At 46.1% G+C, this 14,074-nt stretch overlaps 1 protein-coding gene across 2 annotated transcripts in view; it reads left to right on the top strand.

The window, feature by feature from the left end:
• Positions 1–14,074, top strand: part of NCAPG (non-SMC condensin I complex subunit G) — a 455,902-nt gene that overhangs the window by 178,487 nt on the left and 263,341 nt on the right. For both annotated transcript variants that reach the window (XM_029590425.1, XM_029590416.1), the window contains exon 11: positions 5,719–5,808. In XM_029590425.1, coding sequence (XP_029446285.1) covers positions 5,719–5,808 — 90 coding nt within the window. The remainder of the gene's footprint in view (positions 1–5,718; positions 5,809–14,074) is intronic.

The following is a 14,074-nucleotide window of genomic DNA, read 5'->3' as shown; positions in this document are numbered from 1 at the left end:
AGGTACAGAGAAGGGCGACCAAAATGATAAAGGGGATGGAACAGTTCCCCTATGAGGAAAGACTAAAGAGGTTAGGACTGTTCAGCTTGAAGTAGAGACGGCTGAGGGGCGATATAATAGAGGTGTTTAAAATAATCAGAGGTCTAGAATGGGTAAATGTGAATCTGTTTACTCTTTCGGATAATAGAAGGACTAGGGGGCACTCCATGAAGTTAGCATGTGGCACATTTAAAACTAATCTGAGAAAGCTCTTTTTCACAGTCTAACTTCAGTTAGTCAGCCAGAGTTGACTCACTGCTCTCTTGCGGGCCGATACAGTAAAGTCCGCAGGAGAGTGGCCTGTGCGCCTGATTCAGTATTCAAATTAGGCCCGGAGGTAAAAAGAGGCGCTAGGGACACTAGCGCGTCCCTAGCGCCTCTTTTTGGACAGGAGCGCTGGCTGTCAGCGGGTTTGACAGCCGGCGCTCAATCTTGCCTGCGTTTGTTCTCAAACCCGCTGACAGCCACGGGTTTGGAAACCGGACACTTTCAAAATTGAGCGTCCGGTTTTCAAGCCGCGGGCCGACTTCAAATTTTTTTTTAACTTTTTTTAACTTTCGGGACCTCCGACTTAATATCGCCATGATATTGTTGGAGGGTGCACAGAAAAGCAGTTTTTACTGCTTTTCTGTGCACTTTCCCAGTGCCCGGAGAAATTAACACCTACCTTTTGGGTAGGCGCTAATTTCTGAAAGTAAAATGTGCGGCTTGGCCGCACATTTTGCTTTCTGAATCGCGTGGGGATACCTAATAGGGCTATCAACATGCATTTGCATGTTGCGGGCGCTATTAGGTTCGGGGGGGGGGGGGGAGGGTGATAATGGTAGTCCAGTTGGGGGAGTTTCTGATGTGTCTACAGTTATCCGCGGTATACCTTCATATTCCCATCCAGCTAGAGCACCATCGATTTCGGTGTTTTGCGGTTTTGGGGCAACGTCATCAGTTTTGAATACTATCTTTTGATTTGGCCACCGTGCCCAGAACCTTTTCCAAGGTGGTGGTGGCAGCAGAGCTGAGAGAGAATGAGATTCTGGCACACTCGTAATTCCACTAACTGATTCGGGCCAAGAGTCTGGAAGAGAGCCTTTAGGTAATATCCTGGTTGCAAGACCTAGGTTGGTTGGTCAACCTGGCTAAGAGCAATCTTCAGCCATTACAGATCACCAGAGTATCTCTGTGTTCTGTTCAACATGAAGCAGAGCAGGGTGTTCCTTCCAAAGAGCTGTATTGAGAAGTTAATGGCACAGGTACATCTATTTGGGTAATTGCCAGGTTCTTGTAGCTTGGTTTGGCCTCTGTTGGAAACAGGATGCTGGGCTTGATGGACCCTTGGTCTGACCCAACATGGCAATTTCTTATGTTCTTATTGACAAACATGATACGTCTGACAGTATGGTCTTATGTACAGGTACTCGGATTGATGGCAACCCTAGAGTTTGTGTCATGGGCAAATGTGCATATGCATCCTCTTCAGCGTACTCTGCTGTTTCATTGGAGCCCAAAGTCTCAGGACTATTCAATTTGGCTCCACTTACCGATGGAGGTCGGCATACCTGACATTGGTTCTGAGTCTTCCTCCCTGGAGTTTTAAATCGTGACCCCTGGTTATGCTGATTTTTTCCAACAGAAAAGGTTTGTCGTTGTCTTTGGATTATCTAAGAAAGGGGGGGTTTCCCTAAGGTCACCAGACTGGCTAGTACTCAAGAAAGATGTGAACCTCCAGGGTTAGGAAGCTCAGTGTCAGGAGCTGACAGTGTAAGGATGCCGGAGTAGAGAAGAGTCTCTCTGGAGCATCAATCGGCTGGAAGTCCGTGCAGCCTGGTTGGCAAGCTTGCCAATCTGTGACTGATGCAGTCCGGATAATATTGGACAATGTGATGACAGTGGCTTATATCAATCGCTAGGAAGGAACCTAGCGATTGAAATAACCCAACTAATGGAATGGGCAGAATTGCATCTTCAGAAGGTCTTAGCCTCGCACATTGCAGGAGAAGACAGTGTAAGAGCTGACTTTGTCAGCAGTCTGGATCCAGGAGAATGAGAATTGTCAAATAAGGCATTCCGGCTCATAGTGGATCGCTGGGGTCTTCTGTTTCTGGATGTGCTGGCGACTTCTCACAGTGCGAAAGTTCCTCACTACTTCAGTCGTAGGAGAGATCAAAAGTCCTTGTATATCAATGCACTCTTGCAGGAGTGGCTGGAGGGCAGTCTACTGTATGCCTTCTCGTGGCCCATGTTGAGTAGAATGATTCGGAATATCGAGAGTCACACGGAGATGGTGCTTCTGGTAGCACCAGATTGGTCCAGAAGACAGTAATATGCAGAATTGTGAATGCTCCTGTTGGACTCTACTCTCCGGTTTCCGGCTCACAGGAATCTGCTTCAGCAGGGGTTTGTTCTTGACGAAGATCTGATTTGATTTTTTCTTACCGTGTGGTCCTTGAAAGGGCTCGGTAGCTGAAGCATGAGGTGATTGTCACCTTGCTTAGAGCAAGAAAGTTCACCATTTCCTTGGCCTATTTATTTATTTACTTATTTATACCGGTATTCGTGGGTACATCATATGGGTTTACATAGAACTAAGGGAAATACAAAAAACAGGGTCTATGTGTGGGTTTGGCAAGTGTTTGAGGCTTGGTGTGAAGATCAAGGGAGTTCCTCCTCATTCAGTTAGGATACCGCTCATTTTGGTATGTTTGCAGAATGGATTGAGAAAAGGGTTAGCCCTTAAAACATTAAAGGTACAGTGGCGGCTGTTGCCTGTTTGAAGTCAGGTATATGGTGGACTCTTGTCAGCTCATCCAGATGTGACCCATTTCTTAAAAGGAGTGAAGCATCTTCGTCCTCCCCTGCGGATGCCGATGTCTTTGTGGAGTTTTAATCTTTTTGAATTTTTTGGCAGGCTACAGTTTGACTGGTACGTAGCCTTTCCTTGAAGTTACCGACCTTGAAAATTGTTTCTTGTGGCAATTTGTTTGGTGCATAGGGTTTCTGAACTGCCAGCCTAGTCTTGCCTTTTTTACTGGTGACTCCAGGGGCGATACAGCTGCAATACTGTTCCTTCTTTTTTTGCCAGAAGTGATTTTGGAATTTCACTTGAATCAGTCAATTTCTCTGCCATCTCTGGACAGAGAAAGAGATGCAGAGGAATATCACCTGTTACGACCCTTGGATGTTAAGAGGCATATCTTGAGATATTTGGAAGCTTCTAAACCTCTCAGGAAGACTGATCACGTGTTTGTTCTCCACGGGGGGAGTAAACAGGGTGAGCCAGCGTCAAGGGGCTACAATAGCCCGCTGGATTAAGAAAGTAGTCACAACCGCATATGTGAATGCTGAGCAGCTGTTACCTAGTCACTTTAGGGCTCATTCCACTAGGGCTCAGACAGTGTCATGGGCAGCGGTTAGATTGTTGTCTCCCATCAACATTTGCTGAGCTGCGACATGGTCATCCTTACATACCTTTTCCAGGCATTACTGCCTGGGAGGACACAACCTTTATGCGTGCAGTGTTGATGGGACTGCGGGCAGCCTCCCACCTTATTTGGGAGTTGCTTTGGTACATCCCACTGGTTTTGGATCCACCTGTCCTTATACTAAGAAGAAATTACTACTTACCTGATAATTTTCTTTTCTTTAATAGTGATGGCTGAACTGTTGTCGTCCTGCGTGGCTGCGTATACCAGGGTTTACTGGTTAGTGTTACTCTAGTCCCTAGACTAGTGTTATTACACTTTGTCTGAACTCAGTGTTTTCCTGTTGGCTGAGTGCTGGAATGGTTATCTAATAATAAAATATTGTTAGTTTGTCCATAATTGGCTTTTGTAGAGAGTACTGGCAGGCTGATGTCACTGCAGGGGTATATATACTGTGATGTCAGCTTTGCTCTGTCTACATCTGCTGGTAGAAGTGCATAACCCACTGGTTTTGGATCCCCCTGTCTTTATTAAAGAAAAGGAAATTATCAGGTAAGTATTAATTTCTTCTTTTCCTTAGCATGAGATTAGGAAGCAGGAGTCTTAGAGCAGAGTTCCTCAAAGGTGAGATCAGCCTGCTCTATTTCTCACAGCTGCACTTTGGTTGCCTCCCTTCTGGTGGGATCTAGGTTGGGAATCAATGATATATAGTAAACTAAAATACAAAGGGTCTTCTATAACTTGTGTACTTGCTAATTTTTCTTCCTTGTATTACTAAATATTCAATGTAATCAAAATGTTTGCAGTATATTGCCCTTATTGTATACACTGTGTGTTCAGTGTCACCAAAACACTTATGTAACATGCCTTTTAAAGTATTTCAATAAATGTTTGAAAGGTTTATTTAGTTGTCTTTTCTTATAATTACCATGCAAGGTTTGTAAGATACTTGAACTGGTCTTTGTTGTATTGTATATAGCATATCACTTTGTAAAATATTTTCTTATCAGTTTTATTTTGTTAAGCCTTTTCCTTAAAGGTTTCCATTGAGAAAGGGGTGCATTAGCTGAGATAATCCCCCCCCATCATACACACTCAATGGCAAATCGATTTCTTTTGGTGATTTTATGCCAAAGACTTTCTCTTTCTTTTTGGTTACAGAAAAATCTGTAAATGATTAATGATTGTACTTTAGAGATTCTGGTGTTATTACAAATTACCATGTTCTAAAAAGGCAAGATGTAGAACCAATTTGTGTTTTCTGCCAAGAAAAGTACATCCAGTATAGGGTTTTTCCCCAGATGTTTGCTTGAGGATTAAAGATGAAATAAAAATGTATGAACAATTAATGATGCCTGGTTTCCTTATTTGGTACAAAATTGCATATGTTAATGACTACTATTCAATAGAGCAACTTTAAGAAAGCTAGAGGTCAACCAATGGCAAAGCTACTTTTAAAATGATCAGTTTCAGAATGCTTTGATTACCCTGATATTTTACGTAACATGAACTGAAATAGCCTGTTCCTTTGTAAGAACGAAAGAGATCAGGGTTTTCTAAGTGTTGGAGGCATGAAGATCACAAGAAGTGTGAGTTGTGGGTCCTGGGCTGCTCTATTTAAATTTCTACTACAGGTAAAACAGTTCAAAAGTTGTTGGGGGATGTAGTATTGCCACTTTTCCAGGTTTGCCTTAGAGAATCAGCTGAAGGTTCAGTTACTGCCCTACCCCATCTTTTAATTCTTTTGCCACTTGGATGTTTGTAGTCATAACCAACTTTTTCCATGTCTCAGCCATTTCCAAAGGCTGTTTTTCATGTGTGGATATGGTCAGGGAATACTCTGAAGGAACACATTCAGAAGGAGGATTAAATATAAGACCTGTTTCCTAAGGCAAGTTAGGATAAAAATCATGAAAGATAAACATTGCTTAGAGAAGTAAAGAATTTGAATGGTAATTCTGAGCTTTGTTTGAACATGACACCCCCAGATCAATTCTTAAACAACTCTGCTCACAGTATCCTTACTGCAGGCAGTGTAGGTGGTTTTAATATAATAGGAATTTACCCATGACCTCATAATTTGAAAGCTTTTTTTTCTGTCAGCAGTGTCCAGATTTATGCTTTTTATGAGTGGAAAGGAGATAAATGACAAACATTTTAAAATGAGTAGTTTATACTATTCATACATATCTTAATGGTTCAAGCATGTTTGGTAAATATTGAATGACACATTCATAGAATTTGCTCTCTTGCTTATATATAGGTTGCAGAACTTATATCAGAGCTGCGTGAACCTATTGTAACTGTTGATATTCCTGTAGATGCTACTGAATTGAGAAGAAAACAGATGAAGGTAAGTGCTGAAATTGTTAGATCACCTTAAGGCATTCACTATTGCATGCAAATTTTATGCCAACCAATTCTGTGAACACCCCCTCCACACACACACCCTTAGGTAAACATGCAACAATAGTATTACATTTCATCAACTTAAAATTCTGTATATAATCACACAGTATTAAAAATGTTCAAAATTATATAAAAATTAGCTTAAAAGGGTACCACCAAAATAGCTGATAAAATAAACAAGCACAATAAGATGGTAGTGTTTAACTTCTGATACAGACTTAAGCAGAGATGGTAGGAGCCAATAAAGTAGAACTCAAACAGGCTTGGAATAGAAACACAGGCATATTAGTGGTACGGGAAGGAAGGAAGAAAATAGGATCTGTGTTAAATATGGTATTACAGAGGTTCCCAACCCTGTCATGGGGACCCTCCAGCCAGTCGGGTTTTCAGGATATCTGCAATGAATATGCATGAGAGACAATTTGCATGCACTGCCTCCATAACATGCTAATTTTCTCTCATGCATATTCATTGCAGATATCGTGAAAACCTGACTGGCTGGGGGGGTCCCCAGGACAGGGTTCGGAACCACTGTAATAGGCAGACTGATCCTTATTTGCTGACGTCAATGTTTCTAATGCTGACACAGCATATCTGCAGTACAGCTATAAAATGTCTTTGCTTGTGTAATTTGTTGCAAGCTGTTTTTGTAACTTCAAACCTATTAAATAGGCATGTTCATGTCCAGATTTAATAAAGCTGCTGTTTAGCTGGCTAAATGAGTCATGTCAACTCACGAAGAAACTCGATAAATAAATAAATAAGAACTTAGCTCTACTGTGAGGACTTGATCTTTGTGCACTTTGGTTGTCCTAGAAATATTTTTTTAAAGAAAATGCTGTAGTTTTGCCACCACCTTGTTAATATATTAATTTCAAGGGAAGCAACCCTGGCTAGTGCATACTTTATTGAATCTCAGATAAGACCTCTATTCTCTGGGTATATTTTCTATATTTTGGAAAATAGTTTTGCATAGACTATGAGCAGGATCCTCAGAAAATCTACCTGCCTTCCTGTATGAAAATTCTTTATAGGTCTTCATGTAAGCTCTTACAATGCTGACTCCTTTAAAGTATAGATAATAGCAAATTCTGCCATAAATTCTCTGAGACGAGAGGCTTTTTCTCAGTGGACGACCAGGACGAATGAAGCCACAAAAGTAGGTGACAGCGCCCATGTGAATTGTCTATAGCTCAAAAATACTAAAATAAATAAAATACAATAAAACCACCTGATCATGCACTGGTATTCCTGCATTCCCATGTCATGCAAGCCACCCCAGTCTTTTCTTCCACCGAAGCAAAAGGATGATTTCTTCCCTCTTGGCTGTCACTGCATTTTTTCAGGTGTTTCTCATGCTATTTTTCTCTTCCTTTTCATGAGACTTCATAGACTTTTATTTCTATTTTGCTTTGTTCATGTCAGAAAAGAGTTCCAGGTTAGGTAAAAGGCAGTTTCTGTTCTTGTTTTAAACAGAAGATGTAGAGTCTGGACTTGGCATGACTTATGTTTTCGTTGTCTCTATCCCCCTCATAACATGGCAAACTGTTCAGCATGTGGAAGTATATCTCAGAGCTTGTGGCACAACACATGAGTAGTCAAGGCTTTTCTCAGTGCTTTTTATTTACAGTGCTTCAAAACTTCAAAATTTCACATAGACTTTCATAGACACACACCTTTAGCATTCTTACTTTCCAGGGGCTGGCTGCCTCCCTTCTCTACTCAATACTATAGTCTTTATCCCAGGACAAGCATAGATATAGTATACTTGGATTTTCAGAAGGCGTTTGACAAAGTTCCTCATGAGAGGCTTCTAGGAAAAGTAAAAAGTCATGGGATAGGTGGCGATGTCCTTTCGTGGATTGCAAACTGGCTAAAAGACAGGAAACAGAGAGTAGGATTAAATGGGCAATTTTCTCAGTGGAAGGGAGTGGACAGTGGAGTGCCTCAGGGATCTGTATTGGGACCCTTACTGTTCAATATATTTATAAATGATCTGGAAAGAAATACGACGAGTGAGATAATCAAATTTGCAGATGACACAAAATTGTGCAGAGTAGTTAAATCACAAGCAGATTGTGATAAATTGCAGGAAGACCTTGTAAGACTGGAAAATTGGGCATCCAAATGGCAGATGAAATTTTATGTGGATAAGTGCAAGGTGATGCATATAGGGAAAAATAACCCATGCTATAATTACACGATGTTGGGTTCCATATTAGGTGCTACAACCCAAGAAAGAGATCTAGGTGTCATAGTGGATAACACATTGAAATCGTCGGTTCAGTGTGCTGCGGCAGTCAAAAAAGCAAACAGAATGTTGGGAATTATTAGAAAAGGAATGATGAATAAAACGGAAAATGTCATAATGCCTCTGTATCGCTCCATGGTGAGACCGCACCTTGAATACTGTGTACAATTCTGGTCGCCGCATCTCAAAAAAGATATAATTGCGATGGAGAAGGTACAGAGAAGGGCTACCAAAATGATAAGGGGAATGGAACAACTCCCCTATGAGGAAAGACTAAAGAGGTTAGGACTTTTCAGCTTGGAGAAGAGACGACTGAGGGGGGATATGATAGAGGTGTTTAAAATCATGAGAGGTCTAGAACGGGTAGATGTGAATCGGTTATTTACTCTTTCGGATAGTAGAAGGACTAGGGGACACTCCATGAAGTAGCATGGGACACATTTAAAAACTAATCGGAGGAAAGTTCTTTTTTACTCAACGCACAATTAAACTCTGGAATTTGTTGCCAGAGAATGTGGTTCGTGCAGTTAGTATACCTGTGTTTAAAAAAGGATTGGGATAAGTTCTTGGAGGAGAAGTCCATTACCTGCTATTAAGTTCACTTAGAGAATAGCCACTGCCATTAGCAATGGTTACATGGAATAGACTTAGTTTTGGGTACTTGCCAGGTTCTTATGGCCTGGATTGGCCACTGTTGGAAACAGGATGCTGGGCTTGATGGACCCTTGGTCTGACCCAGTATGGCATTTTCTTATGTTCTTATGTTCTTACATATTGGTGACATCATTAATGGAGCCCTATTGCGGAAAACTTTGTCAAAGTTTCTATAAACTTTTGACTGGCCTTGTGAGGCCACTGAGCATGCCCAGCATGCCATGATATTCTCTGCCACAGGTGTCTCTCTTCAGTCTTCGTTTTTCCATGCTGCTGTAGGCATCGCGGAGCAGGAGCCTTGTGAGTTTTTCTCAGTGTTTTGCTGACTAAGTCATTTCCTGGCGTGTAGCCAGATGGACTCAGAACAATGGGGATAGTATCCGCGTGCTAGCAGTTGGAGACGGATCTGACGTCAGCACGGGGGTTGTATATATCCCCACAGAAGTCGTAGCTATTCAGTAATTTCCGTCTCCAAAGCAGTTTGGAGTGCCTGCACGCTAGTTGAGCGTGCTTTCCAAGACTACTTTTAATTTTTCTCTTTTTCTTCTCATTCTAGAATTCTACTTTGTTTTTCCTGTCTATTCGACTTTAGAGCCCCGCGCTCCTGCGGGTACATACCCAAGGGTCCTCCCCCAGCAAGCTCCCAGGGTGATTGCCGTGCCTCCCCCGGCGTGGAAGTCCTCGGGTCCCCTGCGAAGGCTGCGGCAGTGGACACAGCCCCCCGGCGCGACGTTCGGGTGAGGCATACGAGGCCCTCGGTCCCGGCGTGGACGAGGTAGCGGGTGCATATCCTCAATTGCGGCGGTGAGGTGGTCCCTTCTCCCGCAGCCGGAGACCGCCTGTGTTCCAGCCGGGAAGCGCCGACGCTGGTAAGGAGTACATCTCTTAACGGGTCTCCGAAGCGCAGAGGATCGGCGGCGTGGCACGCCGTGGAGGACGCCATTTTGGGGCCTTGTTCAGGTACTCCGCGCCCGTAATAGGCGCGGCTTTCTTCCTCCTTGTGCGTATATGGCTTTGTTTCTGTGAATTCCGGCCTATTGAATGCCACTGAGCGTATATCGCTAGCAGCATATTGCTGAGAGCCTATTGCATGCAATTTAAGCGTATATGGCTAACCGCTTATTGTTGAAAGCCTATTGAATGCCAGTTGTGTGTATATTGCTGACCGCTTATTGCTGATAGCCTATTGAATGCAAATTGAGTGTATATTGCTGACCGCTTATTACTGACAGCCTATTGAATGCAAATTGAGCGTATATTGCTGATCGCTTATTGCTGAAAGCCTATTGAATGCCTATTGTGTATATATTGCTGATCGCTTATTGCTGAAAGCCTATTGAATGCAAATTGAGCGTATATTGCTGCCCGCTTATTATTGAACGCCTCTTGAATGCAGATTGAGCGCATATTGCTGACCGCTTATTACTGAAAGCCTATTGAATGCAAATTGAGCATATATCACTAATCGCTTATTGCTGAACGCCTATTGCAGGCCATTGAGTGTATATTGCTAACTGCATATTGCTGTGTTCCTATTGCATACCATTGAGCTGGTTTCTTGGCCGCCTATTGCTGTGCACACGTTGAGCGCCTGTTGTGTTAAGTGCCTATTGCTGCCGCATATTATTATTAAGCGCCTGTTGTATTAAGCGCCTATTGCTGCCGCATATTATTCTTGAGCGCCTGTTGTGTTACGTGCCTATTGTTGCCGCATATTATTATTGAGCGCCTGTTGTATTAAGCGCCTATTGCTGCCGCATATTATTATTGAGCGCCTATTGCTGCCGCATTTTATTATTGAGCGCCTGTTGTATTATTATTGAGTGCCTGTCGCATTCAGCGCATATTGTTCAATGGATCAGAGCACTGCAGAGTCTTCAGCGACGGCGCTGCCTGCTTCAGGCATTGCAGCCCTTGGCCTCTGCTCTGCATGCCACCTTAGGGCCACGCGCAGTGATGAGCCAGATTCTCTGTGTGCCCAATGTGAGAGGGCCGTGCGACCCTCGGGCCAGGACCGGTCTCAACCACGATTTGTGGACAGTTCCCCAGGGGCTTACCCCGGAGTTAGGGGGCAGTCTCGACCAATCAGGAATCCCAGGGGAGCTTGTACCCCGGCGATTAGAGGCTGCTTCAATTTCCTGGGTGGATCTCTTTAAGGGAATTCATGCCTTTGTACAGATGCAAACGGCTTCCCGTCCAGGCCCTGCGGTTCCTGCTGTTCCTGTGGTTCCTGTGGTGGCTGCGCCTGCGGCGGCTGCTGAGCCTGCTGCTGCGGTGGCGGCTCCTGCGGATCCGGTTCCTGGACCCTCACGACCTTATCGCGAGCCGGACTTCCCACCGATGGACAGTCTGGTCAGACCAGGAGGTCTCACAGGACGAGTCTGAACTCCCGGACGAGGGGGACCTTCCTCCAGGGACTGAGCCATATAGAACCATGAGGCGGTTCTTCCCTAAAGAGGATCTCTCCGACCTGGTGTCTCAGTGTCTGGCAGAATTGGATATTACAGGTCCCAGCGCTTCGGTACCCTCTGCGCAGAAACCCCTGCTGGAAGGTCTTCGTCCTACAGTCCGCCTTTTTCCATTCTTACAAGCGGCGCAACAACTGATCGATTTAGAATGGGCGGCACCAGCGGCTGCCTTCAAAGGGGGTCGGGCTCTGAAGAGCATGTACCCATTGGCACCGGCTATCCAGGACCCTCTGGCGTGCCCTCAGGTGGATGCCTTGATTAGCGCTGTGGTCAAGCACACTACCATTCCAGTTGAAGGGGGGACGGCCCTCAGGGAGCCTCATGACCGGCGACTGGACGCCATTCTGCGACAGGCCTTTGAGGTGGCAGCTTTATCTTTACGGATCGCCACCTGCTGCACGGTGGTGACGCGTGCCTGTTTGTCACAGGTTAGAAACAACGCTCCAGCGGCGGACATGGAATCCGCTCTTTCGTTCCTTAAAGATGCGGCATCTGACCTGGTCCGGACAACAGCTAAAGGGATTTCATCCTTCGTAGCGGCCAGGAGGCAGCTCTGGATCCGAAGATGGTCGGCTGATGCGCCTTCTAAGACACGCCTCACCAGATTGCCCTTCAAGGGCTCTTTTCTATTTGGCAGCGACCTTGATAAACTGGCCAGTGCATGGGGTGCCTCTCCAGTGCCCAGATTGCCAGAAGATCGGTTCAGAAGGGGCCAGCGCGCCTTTCCAAGGCCCTCCAGGGGCAGGAGTTCCCAGCGTTTTGTTCCTTACAGGGGTCGCTACCAGGCACCACGTCCTCCGGCCAGGAATCAGTCCTTTTGGACCAAGCAGCGCAAGAGGGGAGCGGGCCCGGGCTCGGGTCCCGGCCGCGCCTCCCAATGAGAATCCGCCGATTCATCTGGGGACGGAGCCATAGGGGGCAGGTTAACCCTCTTCTACCCCAGATGGGTCGAGATTACATCGGACCAGTGGGTCCTCGTCGTTATCCCGGGAGGGATATTATCTGGACTTTCATCATCTCCCTCCGGACAAGTTTGTGGAATCTTCATGTCCCATACACAAGAAGGCAGCATTGGAAACTACCCTGGCGAGGCTCCTGTCCTTGAAAGCCATCATCCCAGTATCTGCCTGGGAAGTGAATTCTGGACATTATTCCATTTATTTCATGGTACCCAAGGAAGGGGGTACCTTTTGGCCTGTCCTGGACCTCAAGTCAGTCAATCAATACTTACGGGTACCGAGGTTTCATATGGAAACTCTACGCTCCGTCAAGGCCGCAGTTCAGCCAGGAGAATTCCTCACGGCATTAGACCTGTCAGAGGCATACCTGCATATCTCGATCCATCCGGATCATCAGCGCTACCTACGCTTCAAGGTTCTAGGCCGCCACTTCCAGTTTCGGGCTCTGCCCTTCGGGTTGGCAACGTCACCACAGACATTCACCAAGGTGGTAGTAGTGGTAGCGGGGGCACTCAGGCGGGAAGGAATTCTGGTCCATCCCTACCTAGACGACTGGCTGATCAGGGCGAAATCACGAGAGGAGAGCCTTCGGACCACCGACAGTGATAGCCCTTCTGGAAAGCCTGGGCTGGGTAATCAACCTCAGCAAGAGCTGCCTACAGCCTTCCCAGTCACTGGAATACCTGGGAGTACAGTTCGACACCCGGGCAGACACAGTCAGTCTCACAACCAAGAGTATGTTGAAACTTCAGCAGCATATCCAGTATTTGATGGGAGCCAGTCGGCCCACAGCCTGGGATTATCTGCAGGTTCTTGGTCTCATGGCATCCACCCTGGAAGTGGTACCTTGGGCGAGGGCCCATATGAGACCTCTACAACACGCCCTGCTCTCTCGCTGGAGCCCCCGTCTACGGAACTACTCCACGCACCTACCTCTACCAGCCAGAGTGCGGACCCAGTTATGGTGGTGGTTGCAGTCCAACCACATGAGCCGGGGGTCGAAGATGTCCTCACCCATGTGGATCTTGCTCACCACAGATGCCAGCCTGAGCGGCTAGGGAGCATACTGCGAAGAACTCACCGCAGAAAGGCGGTGGAACAGAGAAGAGTCAGCGTGGAACATCAACCGTCTAGAGGCCCGGGCAGTCCGATTGGCATGCCTTCGATTTGCTCCCAGACTGAAGAACAGAGCAGTCAGAGTGATGTCCGACAACACCACCAGGGTGGCATACATCAACCGTCAGGGCGGAACCAGAAGCCGACAGGTATCCCTGGAGATCGCCCCTCTGATGACTTGGGCAGAGGTGAATCTTCAGGACATCTCCGCCATCCACATTGCCGGGAAGGACAATACCACAGCAGACTTCCTCAGCAGAGAAAGCCTAAATCCGGGAGAGTGGCAGCTCTCACCCACGGCCTTCCAGATGATTGTGGATCATTGGGGGATTCCGGACATGGATTTACTGGCGGACAAGTCCAACGCTCAAGTACCCAGATACTTCAGCCGCAAGCGCGACCCGTTCTCACACGGAATTGATGCCCTGGTTCAGCCATGGCCTCCAGGGACTCTACTGTACTCCTTTCCTCCGTGGCCTCTGCTAGGCGCTATCATCCGCAAAATTCAGAGACACCGGGGCCTAGTTCTTCTAGTGGCGCCAGACTGGCCAAGAAGACCCTGGTACGCGGACATGAGAAGACTGCTGGCAGGGGAACCCCTTCCCCTGCCTCCTCTCCGGGACCTTCTACATCAAGGTCCCATTCTTCATGAGGATCCGGCTCAATTCTCTCTTACGGTATGGCCCTTGAGAGGGCTCAATTGAGGAAGAGGGGTTACTCGGAGCCCGTGATTGATACCCTCCTCCGAGCTCGCAATTTTTC

The sequence above is a fragment of the Rhinatrema bivittatum genome, chromosome 1, assembly GCF_901001135.1.
Source record: "Rhinatrema bivittatum chromosome 1, aRhiBiv1.1, whole genome shotgun sequence".
Lineage (NCBI taxonomy): Eukaryota > Metazoa > Chordata > Amphibia > Gymnophiona > Rhinatrematidae > Rhinatrema > Rhinatrema bivittatum.
Note: the sequence above shows the minus strand (reverse complement) of the source record. Positions and strands in the feature narration are given on the sequence as shown.